General features: G+C 36.3%; 3 protein-coding genes and 1 non-coding gene across 4 annotated transcripts; all 4 read right to left on the reverse strand.

Annotated features, from left to right (window-relative positions):
• Positions 1–7,444: 7,444 nt before the first annotated feature.
• Positions 7,445–7,515, reverse strand: TRNAG-GCC (transfer RNA glycine (anticodon GCC)). Its single transcript has one exon. It is a non-coding gene; the product is annotated as a tRNA-Gly (tRNA).
• Positions 7,516–13,128: 5,613 nt separating this feature from the next.
• On the reverse strand, positions 13,129–14,449 carry LOC137806633 (glutathione S-transferase U17-like). Its single transcript, XM_068606847.1, has 2 exons — positions 13,993–14,449; positions 13,129–13,618 (listed from the first exon to the last, which is right to left on the reverse strand). Exons 1-2 carry the CDS (start codon positions 14,311–14,313, stop codon positions 13,265–13,267), a joined length of 675 nt encoding a protein of 224 aa, XP_068462948.1. The 5' UTR covers positions 14,314–14,449; the 3' UTR covers positions 13,129–13,264.
• A 588-nt stretch (positions 14,450–15,037) lies between these two features.
• On the reverse strand, positions 15,038–17,081 carry LOC137806635 (uncharacterized). The gene is made up of 2 exons (XM_068606848.1): positions 16,521–17,081; positions 15,038–16,448 (listed from the first exon to the last, which is right to left on the reverse strand). The coding sequence occupies exons 1-2, from the start codon at positions 16,932–16,934 to the stop codon at positions 16,350–16,352; spliced, it is 513 nt and encodes a 170-aa protein (XP_068462949.1). The 5' UTR covers positions 16,935–17,081; the 3' UTR covers positions 15,038–16,349.
• Positions 17,082–19,882: 2,801 nt separating this feature from the next.
• LOC137806632 (pentatricopeptide repeat-containing protein At1g05670, mitochondrial) lies at positions 19,883–22,845 on the reverse strand. The gene has a single exon (XM_068606846.1). The coding sequence runs from the start codon at positions 22,492–22,494 to the stop codon at positions 20,278–20,280; it is 2,217 nt and encodes a 738-aa protein (XP_068462947.1). The 5' UTR covers positions 22,495–22,845; the 3' UTR covers positions 19,883–20,277.
• Positions 22,846–23,806: the final 961 nt, after the last annotated feature.

Below are 23,806 nucleotides of genomic sequence, written 5' to 3' on the forward strand. Positions count from 1 at the left end.
GACATCATTGTTGTACCCTTTCCAGACAAGTGGAGGGGCTTAACGATGAACCTTTATGATGGCTCCACCGATCCAGATGGGCACTTGAATATTTTTAAAACACAAATGACCTTATATACCGTGGATCAGACGGTGTGGTCTAAGGTTTTTCCCACTTCACTGAGGGAAGGGCCATTGGGATGGTTTACCGAGCTCCCATCGAATTTTGTGACTAGTTTCGACATTTTATAAACAAAGTTTACCACCCAGTATGCTACGAGTAGACCCATCATACGTCCTCAATGTCTCTCCTCAACATCAAATAGGAAAAAGGAGAATCATTGAGAGCTTTTATGGACAAATTCAGCAAGGTTTGCATGGGAATCAAGAATTTGAATCCAGACATAGCAATGCACCATTTAGTCTCGGCCATACTGCCAGGTCGGTTCACTGAGAACCTTATAAAACGACCACCATACAACATGGACGAATAAAGAACAAGATCAACCAAGTTCATGCAAATAGAAGAACACGTTGACTATCACAAGAAAACATTGGCGGAAGCTTCTGAAAAAGAAAGAGAGAAAAATAGGGGTATCTGTCCTCTCGCAATGAGGACCGACCGAGACCGGTATCGTCCGAACAGGGGTCCTCGTTTTCATAACTACACTCCTCTAGAAGTTGGTTTCATCTAGAAGGCCCACTATACCACATGGTTGGCCAATGTGGTAATGGTCAAGAAGTCAAACCGTAAGTGGCGGATGTGCGTAGACTATACAGACCTTAACAAAGCTTGCTTGAAAGACTCGTATCCCCTACCGACTATTGATCGGTTGGTCGACGTAGCGGCCGATCATCAGATTCTCAGTTTTCTTGATGCGTACTCAGGTTATAACCAAATCCAGATGCACCCACAAAATAGAGAAAAAACAACTTTTAGAACAAATTCTGACAATTTCTATTATGAAGTCATGTCGTTCGCCGTATGCGTTTGAATCCTGATAAGTGCGCGTTCGATGTAGAAGGAGAGAAGTTCTTAGGTTTCATGCTCACCATCGAGGCATAAAAGCAAATCATGAGAAGTGTAAAGCCATTGCAGAAATGCGAAGTCCTAACAACCTTAAAGAAATCCAACGACTAGTTGGCTGACTCACTTCCCTGTCTCAGTTCGTACCTAAACTTGCCAAACAAACAAGACTCAAGTTCGAGTGCGAACGGAACTTTCTTCAATTAAAAACATTTATGAAAACATCCAAAACTTCGTGTGGAAAAATATCGTTTGTTGATTCGGATTACCTTAAGTCATCATTACTGAAAACGGTCGACAGTTCACTGACCGAGGATTAGCGTTATTCTACGAAGAGCTCAATATCAAACATATCGCGAGTTCGGTCGAGCATCCGCAAACCAATGGTAAAGCAGAGGCCGCCAATAAAGTCATCCTCAACGAACTCAAAAAACGACTTGGTCCGGCCAAGGGAAATTGAACTGAGGAACTTCTGAAACTCCTGTGGGCCTACCGGTGTACTTTACAGTCTACGACTCAAGAGACACCTTACAGTTTGATGTACGACACTGAGGCCATGATTCTGGTCGAGGTAGGTGAACCTTCGTTACGACGATAAACATTAGATTTGGACTTAAATAAAGAAAGCTTGATGGTCGACCTTGACCTTATCAACGAACTAAGGGACAAATGCAGAATACGAGAAGAAGCTTGTAAAATGCGGGTAACAAGGTGGTACAACTCGAAGGTAAAGCCACGAAGCTTCCAGAGAGGAGATTTAGTCTGGCGCATGCGCAGCGATGCCCGGAAGGATGACGACAAATTTTCAAGTCGCTGGGAGGGTCCATTCCGCATTACCAACATAGTTGCCAGAGGAGCATATTATTTAGAATATTTATCAGAAAAATATGTACCCAGAACGTGGAATGTCACACATCTCAAATTTTATTACAGCTGATGAATAAACTGTTGAACAAGATGCTTTGATGTCTCCAAATCCTAGTGGAAAGCTTGAAGACCTTGTTGTTGTTGTGTGTGTGTGCCTAGTTGTTTGAAACTTGTTAATTCACTCCTTAAGTTGATCCAAGCTCAATTGAATCTTTAACATTTTGAAAAGATGGATTTTCTAAAAGGAAGTGAAATTTCAACAGGTTGAAATTTCGATTTAACAGGTTGTTTGACACAGTGAATTTTAAGCTTTGTCTTTGCCTTTACTGTCAAACAAATTTCAACAGGTTGAAATTTTGTTTTAACAGGTTGTTTGACACTTAGTAGATTTTAAACTGATTTGGAAAAACTTTGTCTTTGCCTTTGCCTTTGCTGTCAAACAAATTTTAACAAGTTAAAATTTTGAAACAATAGGTTATTTGACACTTAGTGATTTTGAATGCTGTAAAAAAACATTCAATCGGTTATTTGAAAAAATCAACCGACTGTTTTGCTGAAAACCTTAACACAATGTTGATAGGTGGCTTTTCTGTTTTGAATGATTCCAACTGCTTTTGGGCTTTTGTTGTAAAACTATTTTAACCATTTGATTGAAAGATAAAAAGGTGTTTTTTACGCTCCTATGTTGGAACAAAGAAAGAGATCAATCAAAAATAGTTTTGAAAGAGCTTTGGATCACTCAAGTGTGTGGAATAGGATTGGTTCTTGTATTCTGATCTTTGATCTTGTGATTTACCCATGTGTTTTCTATTCCCTTCCTTCTTAATAATTGTGTTTTTGTACTGGTGTTTCCAAGAAGTGTTATGTGTTCATGAGGGGATCAAGATCAACATTCTTGGAGTGTAAAATCCTGTAAAGTCAGTGGAATTCTGGCTTGAGGTGTGTGGTGTTGCAAAAAGGGTGAGTGGGATTTGTGGGATTCAAAGTTACCTCTTTGTGGTTGTGTAATTTGTAATATGTGATTGATTACATAGTGAATTCTCAGTGGTTTCTGAGAACTGGATGTAGCTCTGGTGTTGAGTGAACCAGTATAAACATTTTGTATGAATCTCTCTATCTTTACACTCTTTAAATTGCTTTAAATCTGTTTTGACAAAACTGCTGATAAAAACAACCGGTTATTTCGTAAAAACAACAGGTTGAATTTCTGCATCAAGCTTAAAACAGTTTTATATTTGGCTGAACAGTTTTTCCATTGAATAATTGTCTTTCACTCAACCTTCAATACTTGCGAAAATATTTCAAAAACAATTCACCTCCCCCCCTTCTTGCTTTAGCCCTATAATTATAACATAAACACTAGTGTACTCTTTCCTCGCTCGGTTGTTTTATCTCTAAGGAGGATTTTCGACCGAGAAGGTTTTAACGAGCCACTTTAAAAATCATTTCTCAAAATCATATGCGGTTAATTATTATTTATCAAAGTCTTGGTTAGAAATTGATAACTTAAAATTTATTCACCAAGTCGTTCGGCCAGTACCTAATAACTTAATCGTTATTTACCAAAGTCTGGGTCAGAAATTAATAACTTAAATGTTATTCACCGATTCGTTCGGTCAGTACCTAATAACTTAATTGTTATTTACCAAAGTCTTGGTAAAAAATTAATAACTTAAATGTTATTCACCGAGTCGTTTGGTCAACACTTAATAACTTAATCGTTATTTACCAAACTCTTGATCCGAAATCAATTAAATAACTTAACCGTTATTTACCGAAACCAGTCAGCTATAACTTAACATTATTTACCGAAGCATTTGATCACTTAAGTGTTATTTACCGTATTCTTTGGTTTGAAGTTCGTTCGTAAGTTAATTCTTATTACCAAAAGCGTTCAGGCGTTATACTCATAAGATAACATTGATTAATAAAAACATATATATGTATCTAAGACTTTAAGAGTACGTGCAAATGTTCAAAGCAATTCCAAATAGAAACATAAAAGCAAATTGTCTTAAACCCGCAACCCGGGTCCAGATATTTTCATTTAGATCATTTCAATTGATTCCTCCGGTTGGACGGCTTCGGCTTCGACTTCAGTATGTTGATCCTCCATCTCGTGGTCAGCACCCCCTCCAAGTGGCACCAACTCACCAACAACTACATCCTTTTCCAGGTCGTACCGGGAGTCTTCACTTGGTACGCCATGAAATAAAATGACATGTCGAACGCCTTGATAGAAGCTTTGCTCGTTAATACGAAGCATAAACTGTTGGTAGTGTTCCACCTCGGCAGCTAAAGATTTTTCTTTAGCTTCGGCTTCAGCTTTCTCCTTCGCCAATTGGTCTCTCTCAGCTATCACTTTGGTGAAATTTGCCTTCAACGCTTCTAACTCTTCAATGACAAGCCGCTCGTTCTTGGTGTTCTTTTCCATCTCCTTCTGGCAGGAACCGACAGTCTCCAACGTTGCATTAAGGGAGTCGGCCGACGCTTCCAATTCAGCCTTCAGTTTTGGAACAACCACGATTTGGGTCCTATTCAACTCATCGCCGAGCGCCTTAGCTACAACGGTCACCCGACTTTACAACTCCACCAACTCATATATCAATTCTTTGGTGGGAATGGCTGCCAAGATGCCCTCATCTTCTGGACGAAGGTCAAATTGGGTAGTCCGTGTCACTCGCATCGCCGGACTCAACATAGTAAGTTGCCTCCCGGATGATTGCCCTACTTCGGCACCTGCCTGAGCCTTTGGCGGGCGACCTCTCTTCTTATTGGCCGCAGGAGGAACCACCACCGGCATGACTTCCTCCACAACAGCTTGTTCTTTTGGTATTCCCGCGAGGCTACTGATTTTTTGCCCGGCCGCTTGGCGCTTAAGGTTGCTCATAAACTTGCTCAGGGAGGGATCCATCTTCAGGATAATATCTGCAGGAATATATACACGGTTAAGTCACATTAACATAGACGAATCATGACCGAACACAAGAAATCCACATACCATTTACATTTGTCCACTTCTTGGACGATCTATACACAGCTATCAGCTCTCGGGTGGGTAGCTTACAAGGCAACTGGTTAATGACCATTAAGGTCTTCTTGTCAAAGGGTGACAGTGACGACCACATCCAACTTCCGAGTTGGGTGGGTTTCTCCGTCCAATGGAATGGAAATTTGGTTGTCCCATTCGCATTATAAAAGAGCTCTCAACCATCTGGCTCCACAAAAATCTTAAAATAATTTTCTTTGAAATTTTTGTATGAGGTGGTGAAGGCAGCGAAACGAACATTCCCCGGTCGGCTAGACAACGAAAACCAACTTATAGGGGTGTTTGGATGCGTGTTATAGTAATATAAAAACGACTCAGGGGTAGGCTCAAATTTAAAAACGTGACATAGCATTCAGAATGCCTGAAGAATTGCTCACGAGTTGGGATGCAACTGCGTAGGCGCAACATTGAGAATCCGAAGGACTCATTTATCCAAAGGATGGGTAATGTGCAAGTTGGCAAACAAAGTATTATATACCAAAAATAAGTCGTGTGGTGCATTTTCCCGACCGTGGCACACACGGTCGGTCACGCCACAAATATCCGCAGTTATTGCCTCGGATGGATAGTCAGACGTAAAAAAGTTATCATTTTCAGAAAGAAATTTATCTAAGTCATCAGAGGTCCTAACCCTAGTTGGGATTTTGAGGACTGACGGATCAACCCAATCGTAGCTTGGACCGTCCGACGACTGACTCGCACTACCAGATGCGGTGCGAGTTATAAACGATTCGGCATTGACAACACTATGGGAAGATTCTACTAGGGAAGGCATTACTAACCTTGATCGAAGAATTCGACGCAATAAACTCAACACGTGCAATTGACTTGGCACTCGGAGCAAGCAACGTAAGACTCAAGCTTAGAAGGAAAGCTTAAACCTTTTAAACTATCAGTGAAGCGCTATTTATAGCCAACAAAGTAGGTGAGAGAGTTTCCCATCACTCGTCCAGCACCGTTGGATCGAATGTAATCTAACGGTTAAACTCACTCAGTATACGAAAAGACACGAAATTTCCACCATTGAAAGCATCCGATGAAACAGTACATCGCGAAATGGCAGCTCTGCCAAAAGTCACTTCTTGTCACATCTCTGCCATGCATTTTAGGTTGCCACCTGTCACACATTACTTCAGAACCCACAACCATTATATACGACTCTTCAACAATAAATCTCCTTGAGCCTAGGGGGCAAGTGTATCAGTCGGACCCTGGACGACCGAAGACATGGATAAATAATACAACATAATAAATACGTGGCAAGAAAGCAGTTACAACTAACGTTGAATGAGTCAAAGACACACTTTGAAACGCACTCTCGTAATATCAGGAAGCCACTACACATGACCTGAGGACCAATACACATGTCTTGGCGAACTGGTTATCTGGCCCACACGAGTAGAAGCCCAAGTCAACCTATAAAGGAGACTTCTGAAGAGGGAAAAGGTACGTTTTTCATATCCTGAGAGAACATACCAATAACTAGCACTGACTTGAGCGTTGGAGTGCAATCGCAGGTACCCCCACCGACCGGCGGAGCACTCGCGCATAGAAGAGGAAGAACTTTGAAGAATTCAAAGACTACCAGCACGACAACGAATTGTGTATCGAGTGGATCAACATTAATTGGGTCCCGACATTCACAGAGGTATAATATATCTTTAGAAAATTTAGCATATTTGTTTTATTGAATATATATTAAAAGGTTCGTTAACAGAATATGAGATGAAGAAGACGATTAAAACCATTTAAATAGATCATAATTATATATTATTTTTTTATTAATAAAAAAATGATAATTATATAGATTACATGTGATATCAATTTTTTTATATTCAAGTAATCAATCTATATTCAGGATTCACACTATAAAAAAATGACAAATTTTTCTACACCTCCATAATTTCTTCTAACACCTATATATTTTCACGAATACAAAAAAATTCTGATTCTCAATTTATAATTCGAAATACAAATTTGTTGTTTGAATTCGATATATTTTGAATTTAGAATTTGGAGTAAATTTTTTTATTTCAAATTATATGATTCGAAATATGATTGTATAATTTTTGTATTATAAATTCTAAAATAAAAAATACAACTTTTATCTACTTAGATGGTAAAAGTAAGAGACTATTGTGATGGTGGTAGCACTGACGTGAGAGGTGTTATAACTGTAGCATTAGAGGTAGACGCTATACGACAGTGGTGAGCTGCTATGATGGTGGAAGTTGGAGATAAGGATTGTTGTTGCCAGAAGAAATTTAAGATGGTGTTGAATGAAAAAATGATAAATTTATAATTTCATTTTTGTATGGAGGTGGAGGAAAAAGGCATGAAGATTCAGGAATTTGCCTAAAATATTTATGTCCATTGCAGTCATAGGGAAAAAAAGAGAAATACTTGTTCTTTAATTAAATATAATTTCAGTGGTATTGCAACCATCAGCATGGCTCTGTACTTGAAGTAAGTATTGAAATACATTTCTCCAAAAACAACATTATGTTTTAATAAAAAGAAAATGCACCAGCCGGGAATCGAACCCGGGTCTGTACCGTGGCAGGGTACTATTCTACCACTAGACCACTGGTGCTGTTGTTTGAAATTTTAACACTTTAATTAAAACTAAGTTCACAAAATTCAATAACCCAAAAATTAAATGAGGAATTACATAACATGGCTAAAACTTGATACCTTCTCATTATACTTTGCAGCAGAAGCAACCGTTTTATATTTATTTATTTTTATTATTTCAATTACTTGTTTCCAAAAAAATCCTTAAACCTTCATTAATATATTTTTCTCTCTCATTCTCTTTCCCCGATCACTCCTTATTCTAAATAAAGTTTTGATAATTGATTAGAAAAGAGTTTTGAATTCTATGTTACACATAGTTAACATAGTTAATGAAGGGTCCAAGTTTCTTTACGGTAACACCGACCGATAAGTATACTTATTTCTAGGGTAAGTTACTTTAGTTAGTCGAAGGTCTTTATTTTGTACTTTATAAAAAAAAATTATTTTTTTCAAGTCCGACATGGAGTAGGAAGGTATGCTTGGCCTTTCTGGGTTCAACTTACTTTAATCAACGAAAGTTTTTCATTTTGCACTTTATAAAAGAAAAAATCATTTATTTGTTGGTGTCACGATGTTGGTCCAACATGGAGTAGGACTGATAGATATACTTCACCTCCAGATCTAAGTTACTTTAGTAAATGAAGGATCACTAACATCTAAAATGACATGGTATGTCCGTATACCAATAGTCGCAAGATCTAGGTCGTTAACCTCAAGTTGATCCTACGGTTGAGATTGATGTAGATTCTTGCCCAACAAATCAAACCATTATAATGTATGATAAATTTGGTATTGTTAATAAAACAAACATGTTTAGGAAAATACTTGTTTCTTTGTACATAAGGAATAGAGTACATAATATTGTATTATCTGTCTAATAAAACACTTACATTTTACATAATTTGTTATTTGAACAAAACATTCACTTATTCCTTGAGGTCCCCGTTCAGTAAGGCATTTTTAACATCTAATTGGAACAGAGGCCAATCTCGATTCGCAGCAATAGAGAGCAGGAGACGAACAGACTTCATCTTGGCTACCGGGGCAAAGGCTTCCCATCATTCATAAATAAGTCAAAAGCCAAAGGAGCGAGCAGAAAGAAAGCAAGTGGCAGAAGCAGCGAAGCAAGAGCAATAAATAAGCTGAAAACTCACCTGGAAATGCCCCAGCGCTCGCCTACAGCCAAAGCAAAAGGGGCAGGGGGCGCGGATACACTCTCAAACCTCCTCTGATTCCGTTCCGATAAATCGGTCAAGCGGGGGGCTACATATGAAGTATGATTATATTTTATATTTTGTTGTATTTAAACACTTAGTCAAAATTGTACGATATTGAATTTTTTTCTTAATAATTTTTCCATTTTTCATGGTACTTAAAACAATAAAGTTTGAAATATAACATTTTTAAGCACACATTTGATAAATCAAGTTTTCACAAACATTTTAATCCTCAAACTCAAATATAATTAGTGCAAGCTTGATGGAATATCAAATTACTTAATCTAAACTGAATTACATTAATCAACCTATATTAAGAAGATATAATATTTTTTTCAATTGAGTATCCGACAATTTGAAATACAATCATACTAACTTTATTGTTTTATTTAAAAAAATCGCAATACTTTACAACTTTTAATTGTGAATAAAACAATATGAAAAAGTAAACTCTAATATTTTTTCGGCTTATCCCCTAAACTAGATATTTTTCTCTCTTCAAGCTCCCCATAAAGTATGATTCTCCTTTTAGAATTGTTTCTTCCTACACCTCCATATATTATTTTGTCATCCCATACAAAACGTGAAAATATATTTTTATTCTTTTTGTGTCACCCCCATAGATTAGCTTCTAGATTATATAATTTGGACACGCATTTGAAAAAAGACTTCTGAATTACATAATTCGGAAGCTAAAAAAGACTTATGGCTTACATAATTTGGAAGCTAAAAAAGACTTTCAGATTATGTAATCTGGAAACTAATCATGCATCTAAAAAAGGCTTCCGAACTATGTAATCTGAAAACTAATTACGAATTTAAAAAAATATTTTCAGATTACATAATCCATAATATTACAAAAGAATATTTTTGGAAATACGAAAATTTATGGAGGTGAGAAAAAAACTTATGGAGGTGCAGGAAGAAACAATTTCCTTCTATCTCCTTCTAGTATTGCCATCATTTACTTGCTGACAATTGCTTCCTGCACCCGATCAATTGTGACTGGCACCCGACGAATTTTTAAAACTCTCATTGTGCCCTTCTCTTCTTCACTTTGAAAAATATTGTATGGTGGGGTAGAGGAAGTTCATTGTTGTGTGAAGCTTTGCTTTGAGCTGCAAAAGAGGAGGTTACATTCATTGTTGTGCACGGACATTCAGGGTAAGCTTCGTTTGCCAAGTTAATGGGGTAAGTAATCAATTTTCAGTCGTTTCTGGTTTTTCGTTCGAGCTCAGCTGGTCCTGGATATCGGCATCCTGAAGTATGTTTTTTTCACTATGGATATTAATATCCAAAAGCCAAATTTTTCAATTACGGATATCAACATCTGGAAGTGTGGTTCGTTGCTTCTGGACACCCATGTCCGTAGGTCATAATTGGCTTATGGATGTACATATCCGAAATTGTTTTATGCAATCCGGATGTATATATCCGGAAGCTAACTGTTGATATTTTTTTTGTTATGGATTTATTTATCCAGAAGCTAAGTGTTCATTTTTTTCAGCAGCCCAATGGATACAACAAAGTCATACATGGGAGTTTTATGGGAGATTGATGTGTGAGATTGAATTAATTTGTGGTTCTCACAATCATGACTTGGCATAGACAATGGTGGGTCATCTGTATGCTGGAAGGTTAAGTATAGAGGAAAAGGTTATGGTTGAGGATATGACTAAAACTTCGGTCAAGCCAAGAAATATTTTACTAACCATGAAAGAGATAAATGAGAAGAATGTGATGACGATTAAGCAGGTTTATAATGCAATCACTGTTCACCGAAGATCACAACGAGGTCACAGAACATAAATGCAACAACTTATGTTGTTACTGGAGCGAGACAGGTACTTGCATTGGTGTAGGTGTGATGAGGTCTCGAATATTGTGCAAGATATATTTTGGACACATCTAGATTCAGTAAAACTGGTCAACTCATTTAATATTGTCATATTAATGGATAGTACGTACAAGACGAACACGTATAGGATGCCGTTACTTGAGGTTGTTGGGATTACGTCAACAGGTTTGACTTTTTCTGTTGCATTTTGTTTACTAGCAGCAGAAAAGGAAAATAATTTTTTATGGGCCCTTGACAGACTTAAAGGGTTGTTTTTTAGAGTTGATTCATGCCCTAGGGTGGTGGTATGTGATAGAGATGTTGCCTTAATGAATGCAATTAGAATGGTGTTTCCTGAAGCTTATAATTTGCTCTGTCGATTTCACATTGATAAAAATGTGAAAGCAAATTGTAAAATGTTGGTGCATCCAAGAGAGGCATGGGATCAAGTAATGGAAGTGTGGGGATCTGTTGTGGATTGTGATATTGTTGAGGCCTTAGAAGATCGTGTCAATGCTCTTCGAGTTGTTTTTTCTCCATGGCCTATATTTGTTGATATGCAGATAAAATTATCTGGAAGCCACTATTCTACAGCGGATAAAAAACTGTGATGATGAAGGGTACCTTGACTTCTTCGACGATGGTTCCCTCTGCCTGCGATGATGAAGGTCACTCACAGCGAAGCAAATGAACGAAGCGAAGGTGGCTGACGGTGTCTCACGGTGCCTGCGGCTACTGCTTCACGCATAAAGAAAGAAGAAGAAAAATAAGGTTGGGTGCATGACATTGGGTGCATATCACATTTTATATATTTTTTAAATTCATTAAAGATAATTTAGTATTTTTATACATTTGATTGGGTGCTAGTTAAAAAGCATCAGGTGCAGAGAGAATCTGCCTTACTTGCTTTCTACATTGGATCTTTTCCATTTTAATTTCTTAGTTTCTTAATTCTCCTCTATTTTTATTATTATCATTATACAAGGAGTAAGTTATTTCTCCCTCACTCTATATAATTTTTTTATTAAATTCCTTTTTCAAAAAATCATCAATACTACCAAACAACTTCACTCATTTGGATTTCTATTTGCAAATAACAATCAATATGGTCTAATCTCCATTGTAGTTTCGTATTGGATTAACCAATTAATTGAGGTAATAATTTTTAATAAATATATATTCAGCAGAACATGTACACGGCACAATTGACCAATGTTTTAAGATAGAAAGATCACAAGGAAAAAAACACACTAAAAGGCTACTCTTAATGACACCCTAATAAATTTTTACAGCAATTTGATATCTACTATTTTTTTTTTTTTTATAATTACAATTTTTTTAATGACTACATTACTCCTAAAGTATGTTGTCATGTGACTGTTGGATTGTCAATTTTTTTTTAATTATAAAAAAAATGAAAGATAAAGTAGTAGATGTCAAATTATTATAAAATTTATTTTAAATAGTATCTATACCTATATATAAAGGAGATTCTCCATTATAACCATTTTTTTGGTAAACAAATTTTTTTCTTATTCTACTTTTATTTAATATATCTCATCTTATTAGTACAATGAACTATTTTCTCATTTCATATGAATTATTTAAAAAATAAAATTACTTCTTTAATTTTTTAAATTAATGTTATGCGATGCAAACTAACTTCCCACTCTTCCCTTACTTCCTTATTTTAAGACAAGAACAAAAATTGTTGGAGATCCCACATCGACTAAAGATTAGAGTCTTTCATAGTATATAAGTGGGTGCAAACCTCACCTCATTGAGTCGGTTTTATAAGGTTGAGTTAGACTTAAAATTCACTTCTTAACAGAAATAAAGAGAACATACTTTCACCATCACTCCATTCTCACACCAAATCTGATGTATCAAATAAAATAACATTCATTTTGAATCACTCTTGAAGAATAGAAATTCAAACCCCCATAGGAGAAAAAAAAATGTTGATTAATCAAATTATCATTTTTCTTTTACATGTTATTTTTTGTTTTTCCATTTCGATTCATCCAAAATTATTTTTGTATGTATATATGTATGTTAAATTTCCATCATCGTGGAAGTTGAAGAGAAGAAGAAATGCAGATAACACGAGCGAGAGGTTCATTTAAATAAAGATAACACGATATTAATTTTAATGTTTAAATAAATAAACAAACTTTAAATACACTTTTATCTTAAGATTGTGCTTTTTTTTTTACTTTGAGCCACTGATTAAATTTTACTCTTTATTAGTATTTTATTTAACAAAATTGTACCTTTTCAGCCTCTTTATAACTATAACAACTATATTACAAAATTTAAACAGAGATTAACTTTAAAAGAAAACTCATGTTTTCGTAAACTAAAACATGTTTGAGTCGTGTTGAAATTACAGCTGCATTAACTTTTTTTTCTCTCCATTTTTTACCATCTGTGTCTCAAATTACACATTCTGTGTTTATTTACTAATTTTAAAAGAAACTTTCCAAGACTCTTTTTGTGATTGATTTGAATTCATTGAAACCATGATATTAAATTGTAGGCAGAAGCACAGAAATGAGGCCAGAGACAATATTCATATGAAGTTCCAACCACACAAATTTCAATAAACAAAAAGTTAAGAAAATGGAACCCTCAGAAATGCATGAGCAACACTGCATGCAATGTTATTTCATTGAAAAAGTTTAATTACTTTGGGGTAAAAGCATCCATTTTTAGCCCTTAACTAGAGTTTTGGAAAACTCAAGAAGCCTCTCTGTCTCTGGCATAACATCTTTGACAGCAGCATGTGCAGAAAACCTTTCAGCCCACTTCAGCAGCTCAGGTGTGTTGCTTTGCTCAAGCAACTTCACCCCATTCAATGTCTCTACCACCCTCAGCCACCCCAAGATGCTACCAAGTGCAATGTCCAACAACCCAATTCGGTCACCACCATAAAAGCCCTTGCCTTTGCTTCTATCTTTAAACACATCCTCCAACAATGCCAATCCTTTTCTCACCTCCTCTATCAATCTCTTCTTCTCATCCTCCTCCGAAGCTCCTCTAATGGATTTCATGGTTGGGTACAACTGCTCGCGTAGTCACAAACTTCACATTCATTATGTCAACTTATAACAAATGGTTGTTTATAACTCTTTAAGATGACTATTACACAAATCAACAAATTTATCATAAACTTCAGCAAAATAAAAGAGTAAGCATGCATGACTTCCATAAAAATAATATTAAGAGAAAATCTGTGCATTAAAGTATGACTTTTTTCTACTTAAAAGTCAGACAACTTCACTAAATTTAAAAGAAATATATGAAAAACTACACATTGAAATATGACTTACTTATTTATTTTAAAGTTGTACCTAAAACTGCATCACTTATAAAACTAAAACTAAATAAGATTGTAAAAGGGTGGGGAAGAATGGCATGGGATTAAGAGTTATTATACCGTTTGATCAATATAGACAGCCCAGAAACGAGCAATGGCGCAGTCATAAGGATGAGAGGGGAGAATGGGAGAGGCAGAGGACCAAACATCATCAACATATTGCACAATGATCAAAGATTCGCAGAGGGGTTTGTCCTTATGAATTAGAACAGGGATTTTCTTGTAGATGGGGTTGGATTGAAGAAGAAGCTGGCTTTTGGACGATAACTTTTCCTCATGGAACTCATACTCTACTGATTTCATGTTTAGAGCTATGCGAACCCTCAACACGTATGGACTTGGCCATGCTCCCAACAACTTCACCTCACTCTTCATTGACATGTATGGACTTGTCTTGTCTTTCTACTTGGATGCTCATTACTAATAATTAAATAGAAGAATGAAGCAATGAAGCAATAGTGATGAGAAGATTTGTTGATGTAGACTGTTAGGAGGTTAGTTCACAACGTGAACGTGGAATGCTGGATGAAGTTGTGTACTGTTGTTACCTACCCCTTCCAACCATTTTACTGCACCTACTTCCTACCTTTCATTAATGTCACTGCTAAGTTATTAGCTTCAAGTATTAAGTATTGTAAATATTATTCTTCAGCCGAGATAAAAAATACAAACCCACCTTATAAAACAAATTTGAAACGAATCCGATTGAGTCATATTCTTACTTTCTACCACTATACCCAGATTCCCTTTCTATTTAAACCGGTTCACATTCACATCCTAAAATCCACTCCAGAATATTCATGCTTTGATACGAGGCCTTGAATATAGGCATTTTAATTGACAACAAAATCAGATAAAGCCACTGTAATTGCAAAAACTGGATCCCGAGGAAGAACTTAAATGTCAGTGAAGTAAATGTAGAAGTATGCTGAAAACATGAACAAAGCTGACTTCCTAATGTGTGAATGATCACTGTCTGTAACAACTTAGTGTGTTGCGTAAGTCCCCCAGGATACAACAGAAACTTCTCGGATAATACCAAGGATCTCACAACTAGCAAGAAACTCCTAAGAACAAAATAAACCAGGACTGCAGAAATATATAAAAAGAGAAAGAAATAAGAAGTGAAAAGGAGAGAATACAAATGTGAGTAGTTGTGTTTGAAGAGGCACATGAAACTCCTATTTATAAAGTGGGAAAATGCAACAGCCCAAACTGCCGCTGCCCCATATCCGCTGCCCCATATCCGCTGCCCCATATCCGCTGCCCCATATCCAATTTCAGAGACACTTTCCAACAACACAACTTTCCAAGGAGCAACACAACTTTCCAAGGAGAACGGAGAAGATCGTGAAAGTCTGAGTCTTGTGTGCGGAGATCCAGCCCGCCCCAGGGAAAATCAAGACTTTTAGAGGAGGATCCCAAGACTGTGAAGCACTCCTGGAAGATCGACATCCTGTCCTAGGAGGTTGCTGGAAAAAACGCATGCATCAGCAATGACACTCTGTTTATCTTTTACAGTACTCTCTGGGTCAGTTTTACAACAGTAAATTCATACCTACATATCAGAAATATGCATTTAAGTCCAGATATCGAGGAAATCTCAAGCTCCTGTGAGCACATACTGGTTTACCGATAGCCACATTTATGCCATATAATGATTTCTGTTTTCCAATCAGAAGAGCACTCCTGTATCTCTATCAAGAACAGTGAATATATTGAAACATATGTTGGAAGAAACTGAGCCATTATCATGTCTCACCACCTTAGGCAGGCGAACAACCAACAAGACAACTTTGTAGCGTTGGGTTGGAGGCTAAAAACAGTACAATCCGAGTCAAAACTCGTCCCTCGAACTTAACACCATAGAATAACCAGCATAAACATGGTTGTCAAACTCGCGAGTCTACGTAGACTCGTGGAAGCTCAGTAGACTCGATTCGTAGAATCGTAAGAGTCTACTTTCATATTAAAAAAGTAAAAATAGTGTAAATAACTACATTTAGTCCTGAATGAGAATTAATAATATACCAAATCATCTAACTTCCAAAGTCTCAAATAAAGAAGGTCATACAAATACTACAAAAGTTAAATTGTTCAATTCAAGTCATAGAAATTAAATAATTAGAAATTCAAATTTCTATGTCCAATCCTCTAATGATATCCTCTCCTCCATCATCTCCATCATCATCTCCATCATCATCTTCATCATCATCTCCATCTTCATCTTCATCTTCATCCACATTGACATCAAAAGTCAAATTTTCAAGATCAAATGCATCTAGAGTTGGAACTGTTATTGCCGGATTTAAGTGAACATTTGCATCTTGAACTTGATCAATCTCATCAATATTATCTCCCTCTTCAGTTATCCATTCATCATCTGATTGAATATCATCAAAGGGAAGAGCAACTCTTTATCTAATTTGCTTATTACTCAACTTCAAGTTGTACATGACATACACCAAATCATTCATCTTTTTCAGATGCAAACGGTTTCTTCTCTTTGTATGAACCTATATTAAATAGGAAATTTAGTAACTAACCATATAAAATTAAATAAAGAAATTATAAATAACTTCAATTACCATTTCAAATGAGCTCCAATTTCGCTCACATCCAGAAGAGCTACAAGTCAAGCTTAGAATTCGGATAGCAAACCTCTTCAACTCTGGAGTTCTATACCCAAACATCTCCCACCATTCTCCAGGAAGTATTGTTTTTCTACTTTCCTTTGCGTCATCCATTGCAAAGGCTCCTATACCAAAATGATACTCAACAAGTTGCACATTAATTATCCTTCTTTCTGCAACATCCTTAACCAATCTTCTCATGGATGTATACGACCCTTCTTTCACCTCAAGATCATCAGATCTAAACTCGGGTTCATAATGGAATTGGGGATTAAGATAATATGCAGCTGCATGCAGAGGCCTATGAAGTTGATTATCCCATCTTGCATAAATTATTTTCCAAACCTCTTCATAGCTAAATACATTCATTCAATAGTAATCAATACCAACCAACCAACTATCATATAAGTAATAGAAGAAGAAGGAGTAATTAAATTTGATTTCATTCAGGTCCCCAGAACAGAACGGAACGGAAACACAAAACGAAACGCAAAAACCTAAGTTTTTTTTATTTCATTCAGGTCCCCCATTCAAAACGACACAGTTTTGTTTTTCAAAAAAAAAAAAAACCCAGCTGGACTAGCCAACTCAGACCAGAGTCGCAAGTCCACACCGAGTCCACCGAGTTTACCTCAAAACCGAGTCTGCTACCGAGTTAACTCAGTAAGGCAAAGTGGGCACGTAAACTCGGACGAGTCAACGAGTTGACTCGCGAGTTTGACAACCATGTCAGTCACCACTTGCACTACATTTTCTTCTCCAACTAATTCAACAACGTCATCCAACATCTTAAAAACTTTATCTGCTGTTTTTGATATGTCTGAGGTGTCCAATGAATACATAAAAACAGTCCCTTTAGGACTATTCACCAAGAAGCACTAAATCAGTGTTGTCAATTGCTTGCTTCAATAGTTTTTCTCTAATATCATGATAAGATGGGGGTTTATAGCCAGCTCCATATTTTCCAATCATTTCACACATCTTTGCAAAAGCTGGATTTTTAATTACATTAAATGGAATGGCACTTGTGTAAAAAAATTCAGCAACTTGAGCATCCACTTCTTTATAACCTTTCTTCATCATTTGATTTATGGTAGCTTGAACTGCCCCCCTACTACCAGCTTTTTCTTTTCCTTTAGAACCAAATATATGTCTTTCTTCAAGCCCCTCACATCCTTGGTCTTCATCAATTATATTTAACTTTCTTTTTTTCAAAGAGGCTTGCTTAGCTTCTGCAACAATTTTTATCATCAAATCTCTTATTTCTTCTGGAACAGAACAACAAGGTTCAGAGTCCTCCCTAGTTCCAGCAAGATGATGTTTGAACCTAAATATTCCTCCACTCACAATCTTTGAACAATAACTACACTTCACTTTTTTACCATTTCCATTAATATCTATCCCATGCTTCCATCCAACATCAGTTCTATTTCCTGGAGCATTTTTACTTCAATTAGAAGATGCAGATGCAATTCTATTGAGCTCACTTGAATTTGATCCACTCCCAGACATTTCTTAACAAAAATACTGCTCCTCCAAATTCAATTTCTGTCCAAATATACAAAAGTGCGGGGCAACCAGCAACTATTCTCAATTAAAAAACAGTTCATTCTGCAGCCAATAAAAAAAAAAACAGAACCCTAATCCCTTCCCTTCCCTACCCTAATTTCACACCACCCAACTCTAACCTTATATGATGAGCAGCAACAACCCACGAGTCCGACGAACACTCAGACGCGACCACCGCAACGCACCACCGCGACGCCCCACCTGCAGCAACCCGCGACGTCACCACCTGCAGCAACTCGCGACGCGACGTCACCACCTGCAGCAACTCGCGACGCGACCACCACCTACAGCAACCCGCAACGCGACCACCACCTATAGCAACCTGCAGCAACTCGCGACACGACCACCACCATTGCAACTCGCGACACGACCACCACCACTGCAACTCACAACTCAATCTATCGCTGCCACACTCCACAGAACAGAACAGAAACACAAAACGAAACGCAAAAACGTAAGTTTTTTTATTTCATTCAGGTCCCCCATTCAAAACGACACAATTTTGTTTTTCAAAAAAAAAAAACCCAGCTGGACTCACCAACTCAGACTAGAGTCGCAAGTCCACACCGAGTCCACCGAGTTTACCTCAAAACCGAGTCTGCTACCGAGTTAACTCGGTAAGGCAAAGTCGGCACGTAAACTCGGACGAGTCAACGAGTTGACTCGCGAGTTTGACAACCATGAGCATAAAGTAATCCCTCAAACAATGTTAACATGGCCAAATATAATCATCAAATATTGAAATTGTCAAATACTTGCCTTTGCCTTAACATGTGGCAAATGAGAATTAAAACTAGTGGGAAAATATTTCTTTAAACACCATACCCTTATGCCTTCCATATACTGAGAACATTGAAAGAAAAATAATACAGTACAAAAATAAGATAGAAAAATTTACCAGCTGACCATGTGGAAATAAATATGTATCTGCTCCCATGATACAAAATTCTTAGTACTCAGGTAGAAGACCAATGCTAGGAAACAAACACAAATAAGCAAACCTCGTTAGATATAAAGAAGAAAACAATAACACAAAGTAGTGGTGACTACTTCAGGTAGCTTGCAAGATGTCCATGTTTAGACCACTGTGAAGTTGAAATTCCTAATTTGGAACTTTTACATTTGCTGATTATCATTATTCTCAGGACCAACTAAACTTGTGTACAAAATTCAGGTTACAATTTCTGCTAGAATCAGGTCTAGATAGTAGTTTGTTAGAAAAATAATTTGTGGCATGTAAGATTAGGTATGCTAGGCAGTTCAAATGTTTGATGTAGGGAATTAGTTTAAATAGGTAAGAGTATAAGTGGGGAATTCTCGGATAGTTATCATTTGAGAAACTGAGCATTAACTATGTTGCACGAAAATGAAACCTTTAGTGAAGGAGAAATCCCAGGAAGGAGGATCTTCTCCCCAGGTTCCTTGTAATTCAATAAACATTGTCAAAGCATTATTTTTCGTTTCCTTTGTTTGTTTCAATAAATATTAATGACTTATTTACATCAGCAGTAATGCTTCTTCGTGAAAACAAATCTTAGCACTTCATGATTATTAATGATTCCTTTAAAGGAATTTAAAGTTTTAGCACATGATTACGCATTTAAGGATGGGAAAGCTACAACACTCTGTTTATCTTTTACAAAGCTACAAATAATCATTAATTTTTCATTATTGATCACAGGTTCTCTATAACAGGTCTTAAAGGATGGGAAAGCTACAACAGGAATATAGAAAGTTGCAAGAATAACTTGTATTTAAATTGTCTATTCACATTCTTCTACTAAAAAAATCTCTATCACATTTGAATAAATCTCTATTACATTTGTTTTGTATAATTATTGGGAAAAAGGGATTCAGGCCTACATTGCACAATCCCGACATTATCCTAAAAAATCTTGAAGTTTCCTTTGGAATTTAAGGATGTAAAACTCCCGGGTGTTTGTGTAAGCTACTGTAGTGATCTGTTTCAATGTTTTGGAATTGGAAAATACCTGGAAGTCAAGTGTCACTCCTTTAATGGTGAGTATCTGGTGTCATGATATGCAAGTTACTTTCAATTGAGCAACCAAGAATGAAGAAGCAACACAAACAACAATTACTGCCCCTGATAATTCCATCACAAAGTGGCATACGCAAAAGTCAACTAAGTTTTCTTAACAAGACATTTCTCTATTGCTTCATCACAAAGCTCAAGAGTATTTTCCCAGTTCCCTTCTTCATAATTTACATCAACAAAAATATCATATATCTCTTTTTCTGCAACAAATCCTTGAGTTCTCATCTCCTCAAATAGCTTCTTAGCCTCCACAAATTTCTTCCTCTTATAGAAACCCTTTATAAGAGCATTATAGGAAGCAGCAGTTAGACTAAATCCCTTTTCAACCATTTCTTTATGCAAAAACCATGCCTCTTTCATATTTCTAGCTTTACAATGCCCTTTAATCAAAATATTATATGTATTATTGTCAGGCATCACTCCTTGAGCATACATCCTCTTATAAATCTGTGTTGTAGCACGCATGTTAGTTCTAATACAGTACTGCTTCAAAAGAAAATTGAATGTTGTGGCATTCGGCATAATACCTTTTTCAAACATCCATTTGATTAGTCTTTCACTATCTTCCAACATCCCTGACATGCAAAACCCATTCATTAGCACATTGAAAGTAACAATTGTAGGTTGAATTCTTTTACCAAGCATAACCCACAGCAATTCATGAGCCTTGGCCATTTCACCCATCTTACAATAAGCGTCAATGAGGGTAGTATATGTAAAAGTGTCAGGATAAAACCCTGCCAGATCCATTTCTTCCATAAGTTTTATGGCTTGCTCTATATTTCCTACCTTACAAAGACCATTGATTAGTGCATTATATGTGCAAACATTTGGTTGAAGGCCCTTCTCAGACATTTCAAGAAGAAGCTCATTTGCTATATCTACCTCACCACGTTTACACAGGCCATCAACCAATGCTGTATAAGTGACAACATTAGGAGTCAGACCCTTCTCAACCATCTGGTTGTGAAGAGAGAATGCCTCTTTCATTTCTCCGGCCTTGCAATACCCATCTATAAGAGCAGTATAAGTAACTTCATCTGGTTCAAATCCTTTTCCAAACATTTCACAAAACAGTTTGCGTGCTTCAACAACCTTTCCAGCTTCACAGAGTCCGTTAATCATGGAAGTATACGTCACACAATCAGGAACTATTTTCTTATGCCTCATTTCATCAAACAGTTTGTATTTAGCTGAAACATTCCCAGACTTGCCGAACCCACTGATAAGAGTTGTATACACCACATTATCAGGAAAAATCCTCTGGTTTATCATCTCCCTCAGGACTTGCTCCGCTTCAACAACTCTACCAGTCTTACAAAGAAGGGAAATTACACTATTGTATGTGTATTCGTTTGGCTTACACCCCTTTCCCTGCAACTCTTCCAAAAGCTTCAAGACCTTTCCTATCTGTTCAACCTGACAGTATCCATTAATTATAACACTATAACTTACAACATCAGGAAAGCTCCCCCTAAACTCCATTTGTATGAGCAGATTATGCGCTTCTTTTAACTTACCCAATTGACAAAGTGAGTGAAGAATAATATTATACGACATGGTGTTCCAACAAACACCCACTTCAGGATACTCTCTAAACACCTTAATTGCCATATTTTTCCCATCAAAACTGTTAGATAGCCTAGCTAGAAACAAATTACAAGAATCTACAGAAAAAAGAACGCCGTAATTGACCAATTTATCAAACAGTTTACCAGCTTCTAGAAGCAACCCTGCTTCAACGAGAACTTGAAAGAACACATCAAACACAAAGGGATGTGCACCCCAGTCCTTGTAAGTATAAATCAACCTCTCAGTAAATTGAGCAAACGAGTTACCAACATCCAAATGAGGCTTTCCCCAGAACTCAAAAACAAGCCTATGAGCCGTTCTCAAGTCCTTAGAAGCCACAGCAATATGAACCACAATGCAAAGGGCTTCCAAAGAAGGGTCCCTCCGAAGGCGCGTCCAGTTGAAGAAATCTAACACAAGTTTATAGTCATCCTTGATGTTCATAAGAACCCAAATGAAATAGTCAGGCTTGAACTTTGCCTCAAAGGGCTTGAGAATCCGGCGAAGAGGCTCGGAGCGGCGCTGCTTAATGGTGGTGGAAAGGTGGTGCACAAAGTCAGTGTCTTTAACTGAAGGCTTTTTTGGGGAGTAATCAGGAAAAGGTCTGGCATTGCTTGAATCCAAAGAAGAGGAAAATTTCACATTCAAACATTTTGGACCAAAACCCATAAATGGATTATGATAACTATAACGCAAACAGTGGAAATAAGAGGAGAAAGCTGCTCTCTTCATGTGCAAAAGGTAAACCCATTACACAAGTTTTGACATTTCTCTTCTACTCTGCCAACAGAGAGGGTTTCATGGACAATTCAAATAAGTAAGCAACAAACTTTGCTGGGGTTTTGTCAAGAAACGCAGAAACCCAACACGGTACGAGAATGTTGGGTCTTTTTCTTTATTATTATCGTAATTTTGTAAACATAAAATGAAGATTAGAGTGAAATGAATGATAAAAGAACCTGAGAAGAAGGAGAAGGTGAATGAGGAAGCTCTAAAGTTTTCGTCTTCGATTTAGGGGTGCGGCTATTTGGAAGCTCAGGCAAAGATGGAACAAGAAGAACAAGCCTATACCCAATACAAATTTTCCCTTTTCATTTTCGCAATAATTCATTTTAAAATACCTACAATCATCTACTTTAATTAATAAAAGAGTAACCCAAGAGAAAAATAAAACTCCATTTAGTTTTTTTTTCTTTGAAACCATAGGAAACTTAAGTTTATTCTTATATTTTTAAATTATATATTTGAACGTGGAATGATTTGGTGAAATTATTTTACCATATTATAACTTATTCTGAACATAGACATAGTTTTTCACCTTCTTCCACATTCCAGAGTGTTTATTATGCAACTACACTTATCCACATTTAAAATACTTGAATTTTGTTTTATAGTTGTAAATAGATTATTTTGTTTTATAATTGGAATGAGATATTATTAACTAAATCCAACAAGTTATAATAATTTAGAAATATCATTTCAACAGCTTAACTAATTTTAGTATTATCTCTAATATAATATTTAGTTGGAACAGTATCATATAACTTAATAAAATATAAATGTACAAATAACTATAACATAACTCTTAATAATAATTTAGAAACTATGTCTATAATTTAGAAACCTATACAACAACATCATACTTATCACACATAAATTTATTTTAAATCATATTCTTTCTATATTCATATATACTTTATTATTTGTTATATTGTTATTAATTTATTAACTTGAATATCAAAGCATCATTCCGAAGTGAAACTTCATCCAGGGTTATATTTGTTTATCATTGTTGTCTATAACTGACACCAATATAAATAGAAATCACAACCAAATAAGGTTTAAAAGAAAAAAAAAAGAGTTAAAACCCAATTATTTGGGTGAGTTTGAATACTCTCCAACAACTATAAACAATTATCTCGTAGCATGTAAAATGATCCTTGTTTGAAGAAAAGTAACCAAGAAAAGGTAAAATAATAAATCAACACTTAGATTGAGAGACATGGTTTATCATAAAAGTGATTCCAAACAAAAACATTTATCT

The sequence above is a fragment of the Phaseolus vulgaris genome, chromosome 3 (assembly GCF_000499845.2).
Source record: "Phaseolus vulgaris cultivar G19833 chromosome 3, P. vulgaris v2.0, whole genome shotgun sequence".
Taxonomy (NCBI): domain Eukaryota; kingdom Viridiplantae; phylum Streptophyta; class Magnoliopsida; order Fabales; family Fabaceae; genus Phaseolus; species Phaseolus vulgaris.